This window comes from Heloderma suspectum, chromosome Z (assembly GCF_057233095.1).
Source record: "Heloderma suspectum isolate Gila_16-S chromosome Z, 16-S_ref, whole genome shotgun sequence".
NCBI lineage: Eukaryota > Metazoa > Chordata > Lepidosauria > Squamata > Helodermatidae > Heloderma > Heloderma suspectum.
In genome coordinates, this window is record NC_139476.1 from 3,853,814 (window position 1) to 3,867,155 (window position 13,342).

The 13,342-nt window shown below is 45.7% G+C and overlaps 1 protein-coding gene across 2 annotated transcripts; it reads left to right on the forward strand.

Annotated features, from left to right (window-relative positions):
* Positions 1-1,645: 1,645 nt before the first annotated feature.
* Positions 1,646-13,342, forward strand: EBI3 (Epstein-Barr virus induced 3). 2 transcript variants are annotated; one of them, XM_084826179.1, is made up of 7 exons: positions 1,646-1,867; positions 4,735-4,819; positions 7,056-7,301; positions 8,058-8,172; positions 10,048-10,220; positions 11,934-12,097; positions 12,575-13,342. In XM_084826179.1, exons 1-7 carry the CDS (start codon positions 1,847-1,849, stop codon positions 12,725-12,727), a joined length of 957 nt encoding a protein of 318 aa, XP_084682305.1. In that variant the 5' UTR covers positions 1,646-1,846; the 3' UTR covers positions 12,728-13,342. The 2 variants fall into 2 exon arrangements, with proteins under 2 accessions (XP_084682305.1, XP_084682306.1); XM_084826180.1 differs by having other exon boundaries at positions 1,700-1,867; positions 7,059-7,301; positions 12,575-13,152.

Consider the following 13,342-nt stretch of genomic DNA (forward strand, 5'->3'; position numbering starts at 1 on the left):
ATTGTGGGAAGATGAAAATATCTGCAGAGATAAATAGATCTATTTTGCACGTCCTTCTTCTGAGATACCGTGAAGGAAGATTGGCATAGTTTTCTTTTCTGCTCTTGTCACCAGACTTGGAACACGTGGTGTGGGGAAAAAAGCTATAGAATTCATCTACCACTTCCAAACAAATTGAAACAATCTTGGTCACCAGCATTTTATTTTATTCCCAAAGCCTCTAAGATCTAACTTATTGCTGGAAAAATCACATGCACTGAAATTATCTGTGGAACATTTCAGGAGCAAATTGTGCTTCAAGTGTTTCCTAGGGTGGCATGAGGTAAAGACAAAAGACTCACACTCTCTTGTAACCCTGGTCTCTCTTCTTTCTGATCACATCTGATGGTAGAAAGGGCCAATTGGAGAGAGTCCAATGTTTCATATGGTTGCCCCCCCCTTCTGCCTCCCACGAGGACTGTGACCTCAGATGGACTCCCAGTTAATTGGTTTGGAAATTGAATAGCGGCCAGGCCGAGTAAGAAGAACAATTAACGCTGTCCAACAATTAATGGCTCTTGCAATCTTTGTGTCTTCTGAAATGGGAAAGGCTATTAGTCCTGGTGGCTATGTGCTGCCTCCAGTATCGGAGGCAGTATGCCTGGGTACACCAGCTGCTGGGGAGCATGGGCAGGAGGTGCTGTTGCACTCATGTCCTGGTTGAGGGTTTCCTTTGGGCAGCTGGTTGCCCCCCGTGTGAACAGAATACTGGACTAGATGGACCCTTGGTCTGATCCAGCAGGGCTCTTCTGATGTTCTTATTTTATCAAGACAGCCTCAGTGAAGATCGTACCAATTGCAGGAAGGCAAAACATCTGGAGCCTAGAATGTCTCATCATCATGATTATTTATTAAACTGATGTGTCGCTCCCCACCCTAAAAAGGATTCGAAGCAACTTACACAGACATGCAGAGATCCATAATGAATGTAACAGAATCAATATAAACCATAATCAGCACAATGATACAAATACAAGTAAACAGCTTGAAAACATCATCTAAAAACAATACAATAAGAGAAGTGTACATCCGTTGTACACAAATCTCTCCTGCCCCACTTACAGCCTAGAATGAATGCCACAAAAACAGCCTGCAACAGTTGGGCCAGAACTAATGTCCAGATGCCTGGGAAAATATGTCTTCATTTGGTGCCAGAAAGCTGACAGTGTCAGATTTACCACCCCGCCTTTCCACGAACCATTCCCAGCAATAATTAGAGAAATCAATAAAAGAATTTAAAGATAGTAGGAAAAACTATCGAAATAATTACAAAAACAATAAATAGGCAGGGTTAAAGAGCAAGAGTGATTGAATGAGTGAAAACAGCCTTGCTCTTTGCATTTCTAACAGCTGCCCTAAAAGCAAAAATGCCATCTAGGCCAGCTCATGGGTGTGTCTTTTTTATAAATCCTGGCCAGTTAGCTTCCCTCGTAGGGTTGTTGTGAGTGTTAAAAGCAATGGAGCTGGTTAATAAGCTCTTTTCTAATTTAAAATTGCAATATAAAATGTTAAGTGAGAGTAAAGAATACGTGCACACACACGCAGAGGTGTCTCTGGAAGCCCCTGTTTTTGCCATTCCGGATGTCCATGTCAGGGGTGTGACGGAGAGAGGAAATCCGTGACAGAGGGCTTTGGCTGTTGCAACCCATCTCTGGGAATTGGCTCTTCTGATGAGGAAAGCTTCCTGAGCCGAACTGTGGGGAGGTAAAGGGTGAAGAAACGAGGCGAATGCCTATGGACTGAGGTGAAATTGGATGATCCAGTTTTCTGAAGAAGGGCAGTCATTTCTTATCCTGGCCAGTCTCGGATGGCAAATTCTTTACTTCTGGTGAGTTCTTCCCCCTTTTGCTCCCCCTTTAAAAAGCTTTTAAACTCTGTTTACTGTTGTTGTTGTTATTGTTATTGTTATTGTTATTGTTATTGTTATTGACAGCACCATCAGTATACATACAATACAATGTTCAGTGTAGGATGCAATGGAAAACTGGGTGTATGTAACAAATTCAAGAGATACAAATGCTAAATTTTGGGTTTAGGCCAAATAACTAAATTCAAATGCGCAGCTACAAGATGGGGGATACCTGATATGGCAGGGGCACATGTAAAAAACACCTTGGGATTGTAGTGAATCTCAGGTTGAACACAAGGCAGCAGTGCTATGCGGCTGAAAAAAAGGCTGATGTGATTTTAGGTGGCATTAATGGAACTGTAATTTAGTAATAGCCCCTTCATGGATCACTGCCTTGTTGTGGCGAAGGGGCTTGCGTAACTCAGTGAAGCCATAAGCTATGCCGTGCAGGGCCACGCGAGGGTCAAGAAGCAACAGTAAGAACCAGACATGGAACAACCGATTGGTTCAAAATTGGGAAAGGAGTACGACAAGGCTGCATATTGTCACCCTGCTTATTTAACTTATATGCAGAGTACATCATGAGAAACGCCGGGTTGGATGAATCAGAGGTCGGAATTAAGATTGCCGGGAGAATTATCAACAACCTCCGATATGCAGACGATACCACCCTAATGGCAGAAAGCGAAGAGGATCTCAAGAGCCTCTTGTTGAGGGTGAAAGAGGAGAGTGCAAAAGCTGGCTTGAAACTCAACATTAAAAAAACTAAGATCATGGCATCTGGCCCCATCACTTCCTGGCATATAGAAGGGGAAGAAATGGAAGCAGTGACAGATTTTACTTTCTTGGGCTCCAAGATCACCGCAGACGGTGACTGTAGCCATGAAATTAAAAGACGCTTGCTCCTTGGGAGGAAAGCTATGGCAAACCTAGACAGCATAGTAAGAAGCAGAGACATCACCTTGCCCACAAAGGTCCGTCTAATCAAAGCTATGGTTTTCCCAGTAGTAATGTATGGCTGTGAGAGCTGGACTATAAGGAAGGCTGAGCGCCGAAGAATTGATGCTTTCGAACTGTGGTGCTGGAGAAGACTCTTACGAGTCCCCTGGACTGCAAGGAGGTCAAATCAGTCCATCCTAAAGGAAATCAACCCTGAGTGCTCATTGAAAGGACAGATACTGAAGCTGAAGCTCAAATATTTTGGCCACCTAATGCGAAGAGAAAACTCTCTGGAAAAGACCCTGATGCTGGGAAAGACTGAAGGCAAAAGGAGAAGGGGACGGCAGAGGATGAGATGGCTAGATAGCATCACGGATGCAATGAATATGAACTTGAGCACGCTCCGGGAGAGAGCGCAGGACAGGAAGGCCTGGCGTGCTATGGTCCACGGGGTCACGAAGAGTCGGACACGACTGAACGACTGAACAACAAAATTTAGTAATAGCTCCACTTTATCCTAATCAGACTGCAGGATAAAGTAGAACTGGAACCACCCAGTTCTGGGCACTGCATTTGAAAGTGGATATAGAGAAATTGGAAAAGGTTCAGAGGAAAACAAGGAAGATGCTTTGGGTATGGAAAACAAGCCAGCAGTGTGATGCTGCTGCAAAAAAGGCTAATGGGATTCCAGGCTGCAGCCATAGAGCCATAGTTTCCCAGTCACAAGAAGTAAAAGTTCCACTTTATTCTACATGAGTCAGACCTCTACTGGAGCAGTGTGTCCAGTTCTGAATACTGCACTTTAAGAAGGATATAGACAAATTGCACCAGGTTCAGAAGAGGGCAATGAAGACAGTGGTATGGAAAACAAGTCCAGTTAGGAAAGATTGAAGGAATTGGGTATGCTTAGCTTGGAGAAGACATGATAGCACTCTTCACATCCCACAAGAGCTGTCATGTAGGCAAAGACTTGTTTTCTGCTGCCCTGGAGCACAGGAATAGATCTAATGGGCTTAAAATTACAGGAGGGAAGATTTACTCTGGACAGTAGGCAGAACGTCTCGATGGGAAGAGCAGTTGGTTAATGGAACTAGTTATGTAGAGAGTTGTTGGGCTCCCTGAACATTTTAAATGGAGAAGCTGGGAACTGAAACTGGAACCTTTTGAATGCCAGGCATGTGTCCTACAGGTGACCTAAGGGCATTAGTTTGTCGCAAACCCAGAAGGTGGTTGTGCTAACAAGCTTCTCGCACTCAGGCCTCAAGATGAGTTACAGTACAGGAGTTTTGGGGTTGCTGCTGCCCCAGTGCCACAGATTTAGGACTGGGTGAGCAAGAATACCCCTGGGTTAAGATCAGCATTAATACTCTGGACACAGATGGGGATGGTAGGGAGCTGTTCTAAGTTGTTGCCCAGCTTCTTGAAAAAAGGGCACGAAAAAACCAAGCAGAGTGAAACTTGTATGGATCCAGGGCAGAAGTATTGAATAACTAGAGCAAAGCATAAAAGGGAAAAGGTTTATTCAGGCAAAGGAAGGAAGGAAGGAAGGAAGGAAGGAAGAAAGAAAGAAAGAAAGAAAGAAAGAAAGAACACAACCCAGGACTAAATAAATACAGTGTTCTAAGGTACATGTTGAAAAGAAGACATGTCAGGATACTGTTCTGGCATTTTTGCCTCCTAAGTATCAGTTTGCTCCCTTTTCCTGGATGTCCCCTAATCATGGCTGAATTGTACATTTGAAAATATAGCAGAGTAAGATTATATCTTACTAGGGTAAGATATCAGAGTAAATATATAAGAGTAAGTTACTATATCAGAGTAAGATATGGCAGAGTAAGATTTTTTTCTTTTTTTAATGCAAGTGAAGGTTTAAAGATTATTTCAAACCTTTCTTCCTAATGTTGAAGATGTGGTGGATACTGATCTTTGCCTTCGTCCTACCCACCTGCTCTGCACCATATGAAGACGCCGCTGGGCTCACTGAAGAGGGAGGTATGAATTGGGCCCATTTCCCAGTGAATGAATGGAGGGGCTGGCATTTTGGAGGCTTAGTTATTTCCATCACTATTCCAAAGTCATGTGCAAATTTACTAAAGCTTCATGAGGTCAAGGATCTTGTTTCCTGGGGCACCCCTTGCCGTGTTTTCCATAGCACACCTTTCTCAAATTCAGGACTGGGGTAAGATTGCTGGGATCCCAAGAGCAGATCAACTCTGATATTGACATGTCCCTTGGCAGCCTCCATGCTTTCGTTCAATATGCACTATAGGTAAGTGGACCGCACCATTGTGCATTTAAGTCCATGTGGTACAGTCAGGAGTTGGAGCAATCTTTCTACCACCGCAAGTGCAAACGTGGGTGCCTGTCAGCAACTCAAAGCAAGCCCACCCCAAAGAAACTTTTATACAGGGACAAGTGGTATAGCAATTAACATACTGTAGCTGCTTCTAATCTAAGCAGTCAACCCAGATTCAATTCCTGGCAAACACAACTTGCATTTGAGGGGGAAGGCCTGCAGCACAGTGACAGAGCCCCTGCTTTGCATTCAGAAGGTCCCTGGTTCAATTCCTGGCATCTCCAGGTGGGCTGGGAAAGACCCCTGCCTGAAATCGCTGCTGGTCACTGTAGACAAAACTAAGCTAGATGTTTAAGACAACTTTAAGATGTATAAAAATTACAAGACAACTTTCTATGACCTGTGGACCTTTGGTCAGTATATTGCTGCAGGGGTGGGGTACATGGGTGACCCTTCAAACGTTGGTGGACTTCAACTTCTATCAGTTCCAGCATAGGGATGTCAGAGAAATCCGCAACGGATACAAATGAGATCGGATTTCTGTGAATCTGTTTTTCACTTTTGGGTGGGGGTTTTGTGCTAATCCACATTAGCTAGTGTGTATTAGGGCATTTGCACAAGTTACTTGTGCAAGTAGAATGAAATTCTGGCAAAAAGAATCTGATTCCATCAGTAAGTAGATAATGGAATGGAAGACTTCTGACAATCTGCGAAACACAGACAGAGCAGATCTACCAACATTCATATATCCCTACTCCTGGCCACATGGCGAATGGTCAGGGATGATGGGTGTTGTAGTCCAACAGCATCTAGAGGACGACAGATTCCCTATCCCTGTCTTACTGGTCTGACTGGTGAACCTGTGGTTATGTCTGTGTTAATTATTCTTTTTATATGATAAATCGTGCCTTTCAACCTTAACAATGTACTGAGGTGGCTAAGGGTTGAAATACCAAACAGAGGATTAAAAAGGAAAACAATAAAACTACAAGGAAGAATGACAACAGCAAATCCTCACAGAAACATCACTCCTCAGCATGCTAGTAAAAGCAAGAATAAAATAGTAGTAGGAAATTTTTAAAACCCAACAGCGACAAAACCTTCCAAGTGAGAATATTATAATCTTTACATATAGGGTAAAAGAATATAGAATGAACTATGGGTTCGGGGGGGGGGGACGGGGACGGTGGGGAATGGATAGAGAGAAGTGTGTCTCCCTCTCTGCACTTGGCAGGGAATCCTGGGGGGAGAACGGGCAATTGATAGTTAATCTGTGGAACTCAACGCCACAGGATTTGGTTTTGGCTCCTTGCTTTAAAAGGGGATTAGAAAAATGTGTGGCACATATGGCAGTCAATCTGGTCGCTTGTGCATTGCCAAAAAGGAGGGCAAAAGAGAATACTGCTTTGCATAAGATTCGCATCTGCTAATGTACAGGTATAGATGCAAATGCTGAAAGTATTCCTGTAATTAGAATAGAAACACAATCTCACCTGTGGACGGGCAACTCCAAGGCTCCTGTTGCTCTCCCTTAGGGATCTTGAAACCACAGTTGAACCAGACAACTCTTCAAATAGAGGACTGTCTTGCGTAAAGTGGGGTACATGGCCCCCTTATGGCTAAATGTCACAAAACCTCCATGATCAGGGGCATTCTCCCTCTGAGTAGGTGGGAGACAATGAAAGGGGATCCCTTTTGTGGTTTGCTTCTGGCCTCCCTGGAAGCATTTGGCTGGCCATTTTGGGAGAGGATGCTAGACTAACCGTTGTTCTTATTAAAAAGGGATTAGACATGGTTCTGTCTAATTCATAGCCATTAGCTTTGATCGCTAAATGAAACTGCCATGTTCAAAGGCAGTATGCCCCTAAAGCAGGGGTGAGGAAACTCAGGCCCACAGGCCTATTATTGTTGTTGTTGTTATTACTGGCACAGAAGACCCCATAGACTGGCACTATGCCAACCTCGGGGCACCCGAAGTTATCTTGCCATGCGCCGTCGCTGAAGGCACATCTGTGGTGGAATGGAAAGTGAACGGCACGTCGGGCGGTGTTTCGACACTGGCAAGAAGAGACAGCAGCCTGGCCTTGCAAAATGCCAGCCTGGATCAAGAGGGGGAATACAGTTGCCACGAACCCGCCACGGGGAGGATGCTGCGAAGGGTCCGTCTGAAGCTGGGCTGTGAGTGAAATTAACAAGCAAACTATGCCACCCATTTGTCACATGTGTGTGTATAGTCCTTGTTCTTCAGCCTGTATTTCGTATGACCCCCTCTGGCCACTATTGAGCTACAGCCTTTTAGCACCGTCTGAGTTAATGGGGAGGCTGGTAGCAAAACTGCTGGGTAAGCCAAGCAGAAAATACACCCCTCTTGAGTTTGGACCTTCACCCTGAGCAGAGCCAGCTCCAGGTTTTGGAGGGCCCTTGAGCAAGATACCCCCATGGGCAACCTCCTTCAGTGAGTCAACCTTCTCGCCACCGTTGTCACCAGTGGCTTTTGCTCCCCCACCTCTTCCTCACCCTTGCAATCATGTGCTTGCTTGGCAGGCAGAGTGCCGGTCTGGGCTGGAGTGCGAGGCAGGTGAGCAAGCAGGGTGCAATGGAGAAGAGGAGGAGTCAGTTCTTATCACTGGGCCCCTGCCGGGGTGCGGGCCCTCAGCATGTGCCCAACCATGCCCACCCTTGATGCTGGCCCAGATCCTGAGACTTTATTCCTTCCCCTGGAGATCCCAAGGAAGTGGAAGAAACCTTGAAACAGAGACCTGGCAACCCTAGAAATGAGGCAATGGCGAATAAGTGGATGTATGCAAAACCCAAATGTAACCACACACACCCTCCCCTCCCGCCATAAATTATCTGGTAGGGAAGGATGAGGGAAAGAAGGAAGACCAAACTGGGGTCATTTTCTTCTCCATTTCTTTTTCTCCTTTCCCACAGACCCGCCTGAGAAGCCTTCAATCCAGTGTCGCTCTGCCAGCTACCCAGCTGTCAATTGCACCTGGAATTTGGAAAGCAAGGGGCACCTACTCACTTCTTTCTTCTCCACATACAGGTAAAAAGTGGGAGCGTAAGGAGAAACAGTATCTTGACTGGCATTTAGCCCAATTTCCCCTCTTTTAAGTGCACTCATTTAGCACTACTCCTGCTTATCCTGAGGTTCTTTATCTATTCAAGGCATGATGATTATTTATTCAAGGTTCCTTGGCCCAAAAGGCGGTTTACCTACATCCCGTAAAAACTGGCTGGGGAATTCTGGGAGTTGTAGGACTTTGTTCTGTCTAAATATGCATAGGATTGCGTCTGGAGGGAGTAATCCTATGGCCGCTAGTCAGCAGCCAGACGGCCATAGGATATGTGGGTTTCTGGGAACCGACCTCGGAGTGCGGGCTCCGAGGTTGGTTCCCGGAGAACCGACCTTCCCCTCTTCCTGCGCTGCTTCGCAGGCAGCTTGGAATGGCCCCACGCTCTGTGCTCAGAAGAGGAGTGCAGAGCAGCAAAAATGGGGTGTTCCAGGGGGCGTTCCAAGGTGGCAAAGGCAGAAATGCCAGTATGACACATCTTATGTGTCGTCTGGCAGCCTCCTCCTCCGCTCCGCCTTCCCACAGCTAGACAGCTGAAATCAGCTGTCTAACCACAAATGCAGGATGGCTGAAGCACGGAGGGACAATCCCCTCCATGCTTCTCCTGCCGTGCACTGGATAGGTGGTCCCCTCTGAGTTCGAAGCTGGCTGCCTATTCCCATAGGATTGTGCCCCTTAAATATCCTAAGATCGCTACACAATTCACTCCATATAATACAGCATAAAAGCAATATAAAAACAGTGTAAGAGCAATAATGACAATAAATAAAAACCTTAAAACAGGACGATCACAAAACGGAGCTGTGTTGTAATCCATAAATGTTAGAGAAAGCCTGTGCAAACAAATATGTTTTTAAGAAGAGCTTAAAGCTCAACACACTTCCTGCCTCTCAAACAATGCATGGGTGTTCCTGAGAGTAGGTGCCACTACCAAGAAGGCCTGTTCATGTGCTGTTACCTGACCATAACCTGCTGCTTGTACAATGACTAAGAAGCCTCCTTTAGAAGATCTCAGGGGGTTGATCTGACGTATATAAGGGAAGACAGTTTGCTAGGTACCCTGTCCCAAGTTGTTTAGGGTTTTGAATGACAGCAACATTGCTTGGTCGTGAACAGGCAGACAGTGCAGCTCTTTTAAGACAGATGTAATATGTGTATATCTAGGTGCTCCACTGACAGGGATGTACAGATGTTGTTAAATCTGTTCTGTCTGTGTTCCGCGGATTGTTAGGTGCCTTTTTTCCCCGTCATCTGCTCATTGATGGAACCAGATTCTGTTTATGGATGTATGAGAATTTCCTTCCACTTGTGCTAACGCACATTAGCATTATTTCACATTTGCGCTAATGTGCATTAGCGCTAATTCACACACACCAATGTGCATTAGCACAAGTGCGGAATTGCGCAAATCCCCCTCAAAAGTTAAAAAATGGTCTGCACAACTCCAAAGAAGTGGGTCTCCTGTGGAATCCACAAATTGGATTCACAGAAATCCAAACTCACTTGAATCCATTGAGGATTTCTCTGACCTCCCTATCCACTGAGCATCCTAACTGCTGCATTCTCCACTAGCTGCAGCTTCCGAACAAGGTGCAAGGGTAGCCCCACATCCAGTGCATGAAAGTAGCTTAATCGTGAGGTTCTGATAGCTTGAGGCAAAAGGAAAAGCAATTATCAAAGGAAAAGACAATTTCATTCATCACTAGATCATAGCAGCTAGGCTACTCTTATCCAGGAATGGGCATAATTTTGGCACACCAACCACAGTTGGTGATGCAGCTCAACTAGTTTCCTTAGCAGCTGGACAGGGAACACTACACTAACCATGTGCCTCTTTTGCGAAACAGGCATGGCATGGAAGGAGAGATCTTTGAGTGCGCCCAACCCTTCGCAGGTGCCAACAGCTGCTCCATCACCAACATGGAAATGTTCTCTATCAATCCTTACGTGCTGAATGTGACTGCGGTGAACCCTCTGGGGACGGCAACCAGCCTCTTCTCCATCTTCTTGGACCAGATCCGTGAGTTCTCGCAGAATCCCTACCCCCTGCTCCGCCCCTGGATTTCCCCAATCCTTCTGATGGAAGCAAACAGACTTATTTTTGTGGGCCATCATGTTTTCGTTCAAGAATGGACTGTCCTCTAGCAGAGGAAGAATAGTCAGGTTCCATGACCAGTTTGCAGGGACAAATGGCTATTCCGATACCTTTGAACAGCGTTCCCCAACCTGCCAACCTCCAGATGTGCTGGGCTACAACCTCCCTTAACCCCTGCCAGCATAGATATGTTAGGCGGGGATTATGGGAACTGTAATTCAAAACACCTGGAGCATGCCAGGTTGGGAAACACTGCCTTAGAAATAGCAGACATACATTGGCCCGGGGTGACCCTTCCAAATAATGTGACAATTTTTGAGGATAGGAGTGTTACTCCCCGCCCCCACCCCCCCGGAAAGACAACAAAGAACTTACACGGCATTTTAAAGGCTAACAAATTGATTATGCCATAGCGTGTGCTTCTTGATGCACAGAGTGTTATCCTCAATTGGCAGGTACATATAAACCTGGGTGTCACTGGTGATAACACGAGCATCCTAGCACTGCTAAATTAATCGACACTTGCAGTGGGATGGGAAACCATTGTCTCAGTTCAAGCCTAAAGAGATAGAATCAAACTTTTTTTGGAATGACGGTAGGGACACATTCTAATTCAGCTGTTTCATGCTGGACTCTCCCTTCTGGGTTCCTTCACTGAAGAATGGCCATGAAAGGCCGCACCAACCTTCTAAGCAGAATTCAAAGCCTTTGCTTGTGTGTGTTTGTGATTACTAACCAATTTGGAATTCCCTATCTCTCCCCTCTGCAACTACCAGCCACCAGCCAGCATAGCTCATTTAGGGTGCAATCCTACGCATGTTTAGACAGAAAAAAAGTCCTACTCTCAGCATTCCCCAGCCAGCTTGCAGCAGTTGTAGGACTTTTTTTTTCTGTCTAAACATGCATAGGATTGAGCCTTTAAAAAAAAACCTTCTCGCTACCAGTGAGGATGCATTAAATGCGGATTTTGGAAGGGAAACCCCCCCCCCCCAATATTCAACAGGAACAGCTGGGCTAACCCATTTACCATAGCAGGCATTTTTGTGTTCTAGTTGGCCACAATACATTTGCTCATCTTTAAAACTTGCTAGTCTCTCTGTGTCGATCAAAATTCAAGTTGAAATGAAGCGCAATTTCATAAAGGAAATTGTCCCAAGCAAGCATTTAAACCAGCCTGGTATCTAACCATTTGCCTATTCACCATAGGCGACCAAGAATTCCATGCAGGCGAGTGAGCTTGTGGTAAAGGGACCGGTCTCTCTGTTCCTCCTTTGCCAGACCACTTGGTTTTCATGCTAGCTGTGGCAACCAAGCAGTCCAGACAGAGGAATCACTCCATCCTATCTCCACTAGACAGCTTGATAGACGGCGCTTCGTTTTTTTCTTGCTAGCCTGGTAAGAGGGTAGTAACCTGCATTTCCATGCTGGCCATAGAGGGAAGGAAATCCCCTCAGCAGGCTAGTAAATAATTGTTTGCAGGCTAGTAGCTTTTGCGCTTATTTATAAAACTGACTTACGCCAGTTTTCCCCATCCTATCCGAGTATTCCTTACTTCTTGTCCGCGGTCATAGCCTTCTCAGTTGCTTGATCATGTTTTTGTACAATTGCCTCCCTCTGCTGTGGCTTTTTTTTATACAGTCAAGCCTGACCCCCCGGAAGACCTGAAGGTCTCCCCAATCCCAGGGGAGAGGAAGAAATTGCATTTGGAATGGAAACCCCCCAGTTCCTGGCTGCTCCTTGAATATTTCCCCCTCAAGTACGAGATCCGTTACTCGAGAGACGGATCCAACAGCAGCAAAACGGTGAGAATCGAGGGCAATTAATGAATCGAGGCTCTGCCACCTTTAACGCAGGTACTCTGGAGCGTCTTGGGTTCTTATATTGAACCAGGTGGGGCTGTCTCGTGATGCAAAGAGGTCCTCCCTTTGTGCCAGCTGTGGGGAACGCCTGGCACGCGGGCTGAATTCGGCCTGCAGAGGTTGCTAATGTATATGTGGTTTGCCCACACATATTCCAGCTGTCCCTGTTTACCAGGGAGGTCTCTACTTTGTTGCTGGGCAGGGAGATTGTTTAAACATTCTGCTCTGAAGTTCCTCCAGTTTCAGCACTCTCTGAGGCCTCTTGAATCTCTGAGCAAGGAGCGGATACGTTCAGACACCCCTGCCCATGCATGCTCTAGGGCAGGCCATTACTGCCTTTTGCTTTTTAACTGGCAAAGCAGCATGGATCTTTAAATAATAGTGATAAAATTATGTATCTGGTGCTATTGCCTCTCTCAGACCAGGGTAACCGAACAAACCTCCTTTGTCTTGACTGGGATCCGTCCTGGAGCAATGTACCGCGTCCAGGTTGCGGCCAAAGACTTCCTAGATAACGGCGAGTACAGTGCCTGGAGTTCTCCAGCAACTGGGACACCCTGGTTGCCAGAGTGATGGGCTTTGAGACTCAGTCCCTATGACAAAAGGGGGCTTTCATATCTGCTTACCCCTCCACCCTCGTTCTGGCCAAAGCTGTTCATTTTCTGTGACTCCATCTGTGCGGAAGTCACATAGAGCCTGACCTGTGAAAACATAATATCTGTTTCCATGGGGAAATTCACCTCTCTCTCATTCTTTGTTTTCTTCCTTTTTGTTTTGTTCTGATAAAATCAAGTTTTTATCCACTATTGGCAGGGGTAGTTGCTGTTGTTTTTTAAAATCTGCCAGTTGCATCCATGACACCTTTTTCAGTGTTCAGAGAACTGATATCCTATTACCAGTACGTGGAACTGCAGAATTACATCATCCACTATAGGGAGCAAATCTGTCTTTTTCTTCTTCTTTTTAATGAAATAAAATTCCTTCAGCCAGTTGTAACCAAATATCTTTGTGTTCCTTTTGGTTATGGGGCAACCCCCTTTCAGAACTGTTTATGGGCTTGGAGAGCTTCATGCACCCTCTTCATCTACAGCCAAACACTAGGGTTTTTTTTCCTTATGAGTAAGAGCAAAAGTACCACACATTTGCCGAGAACATGAATGTGGGCAATAAAGGCTGGGGAGAAACCTG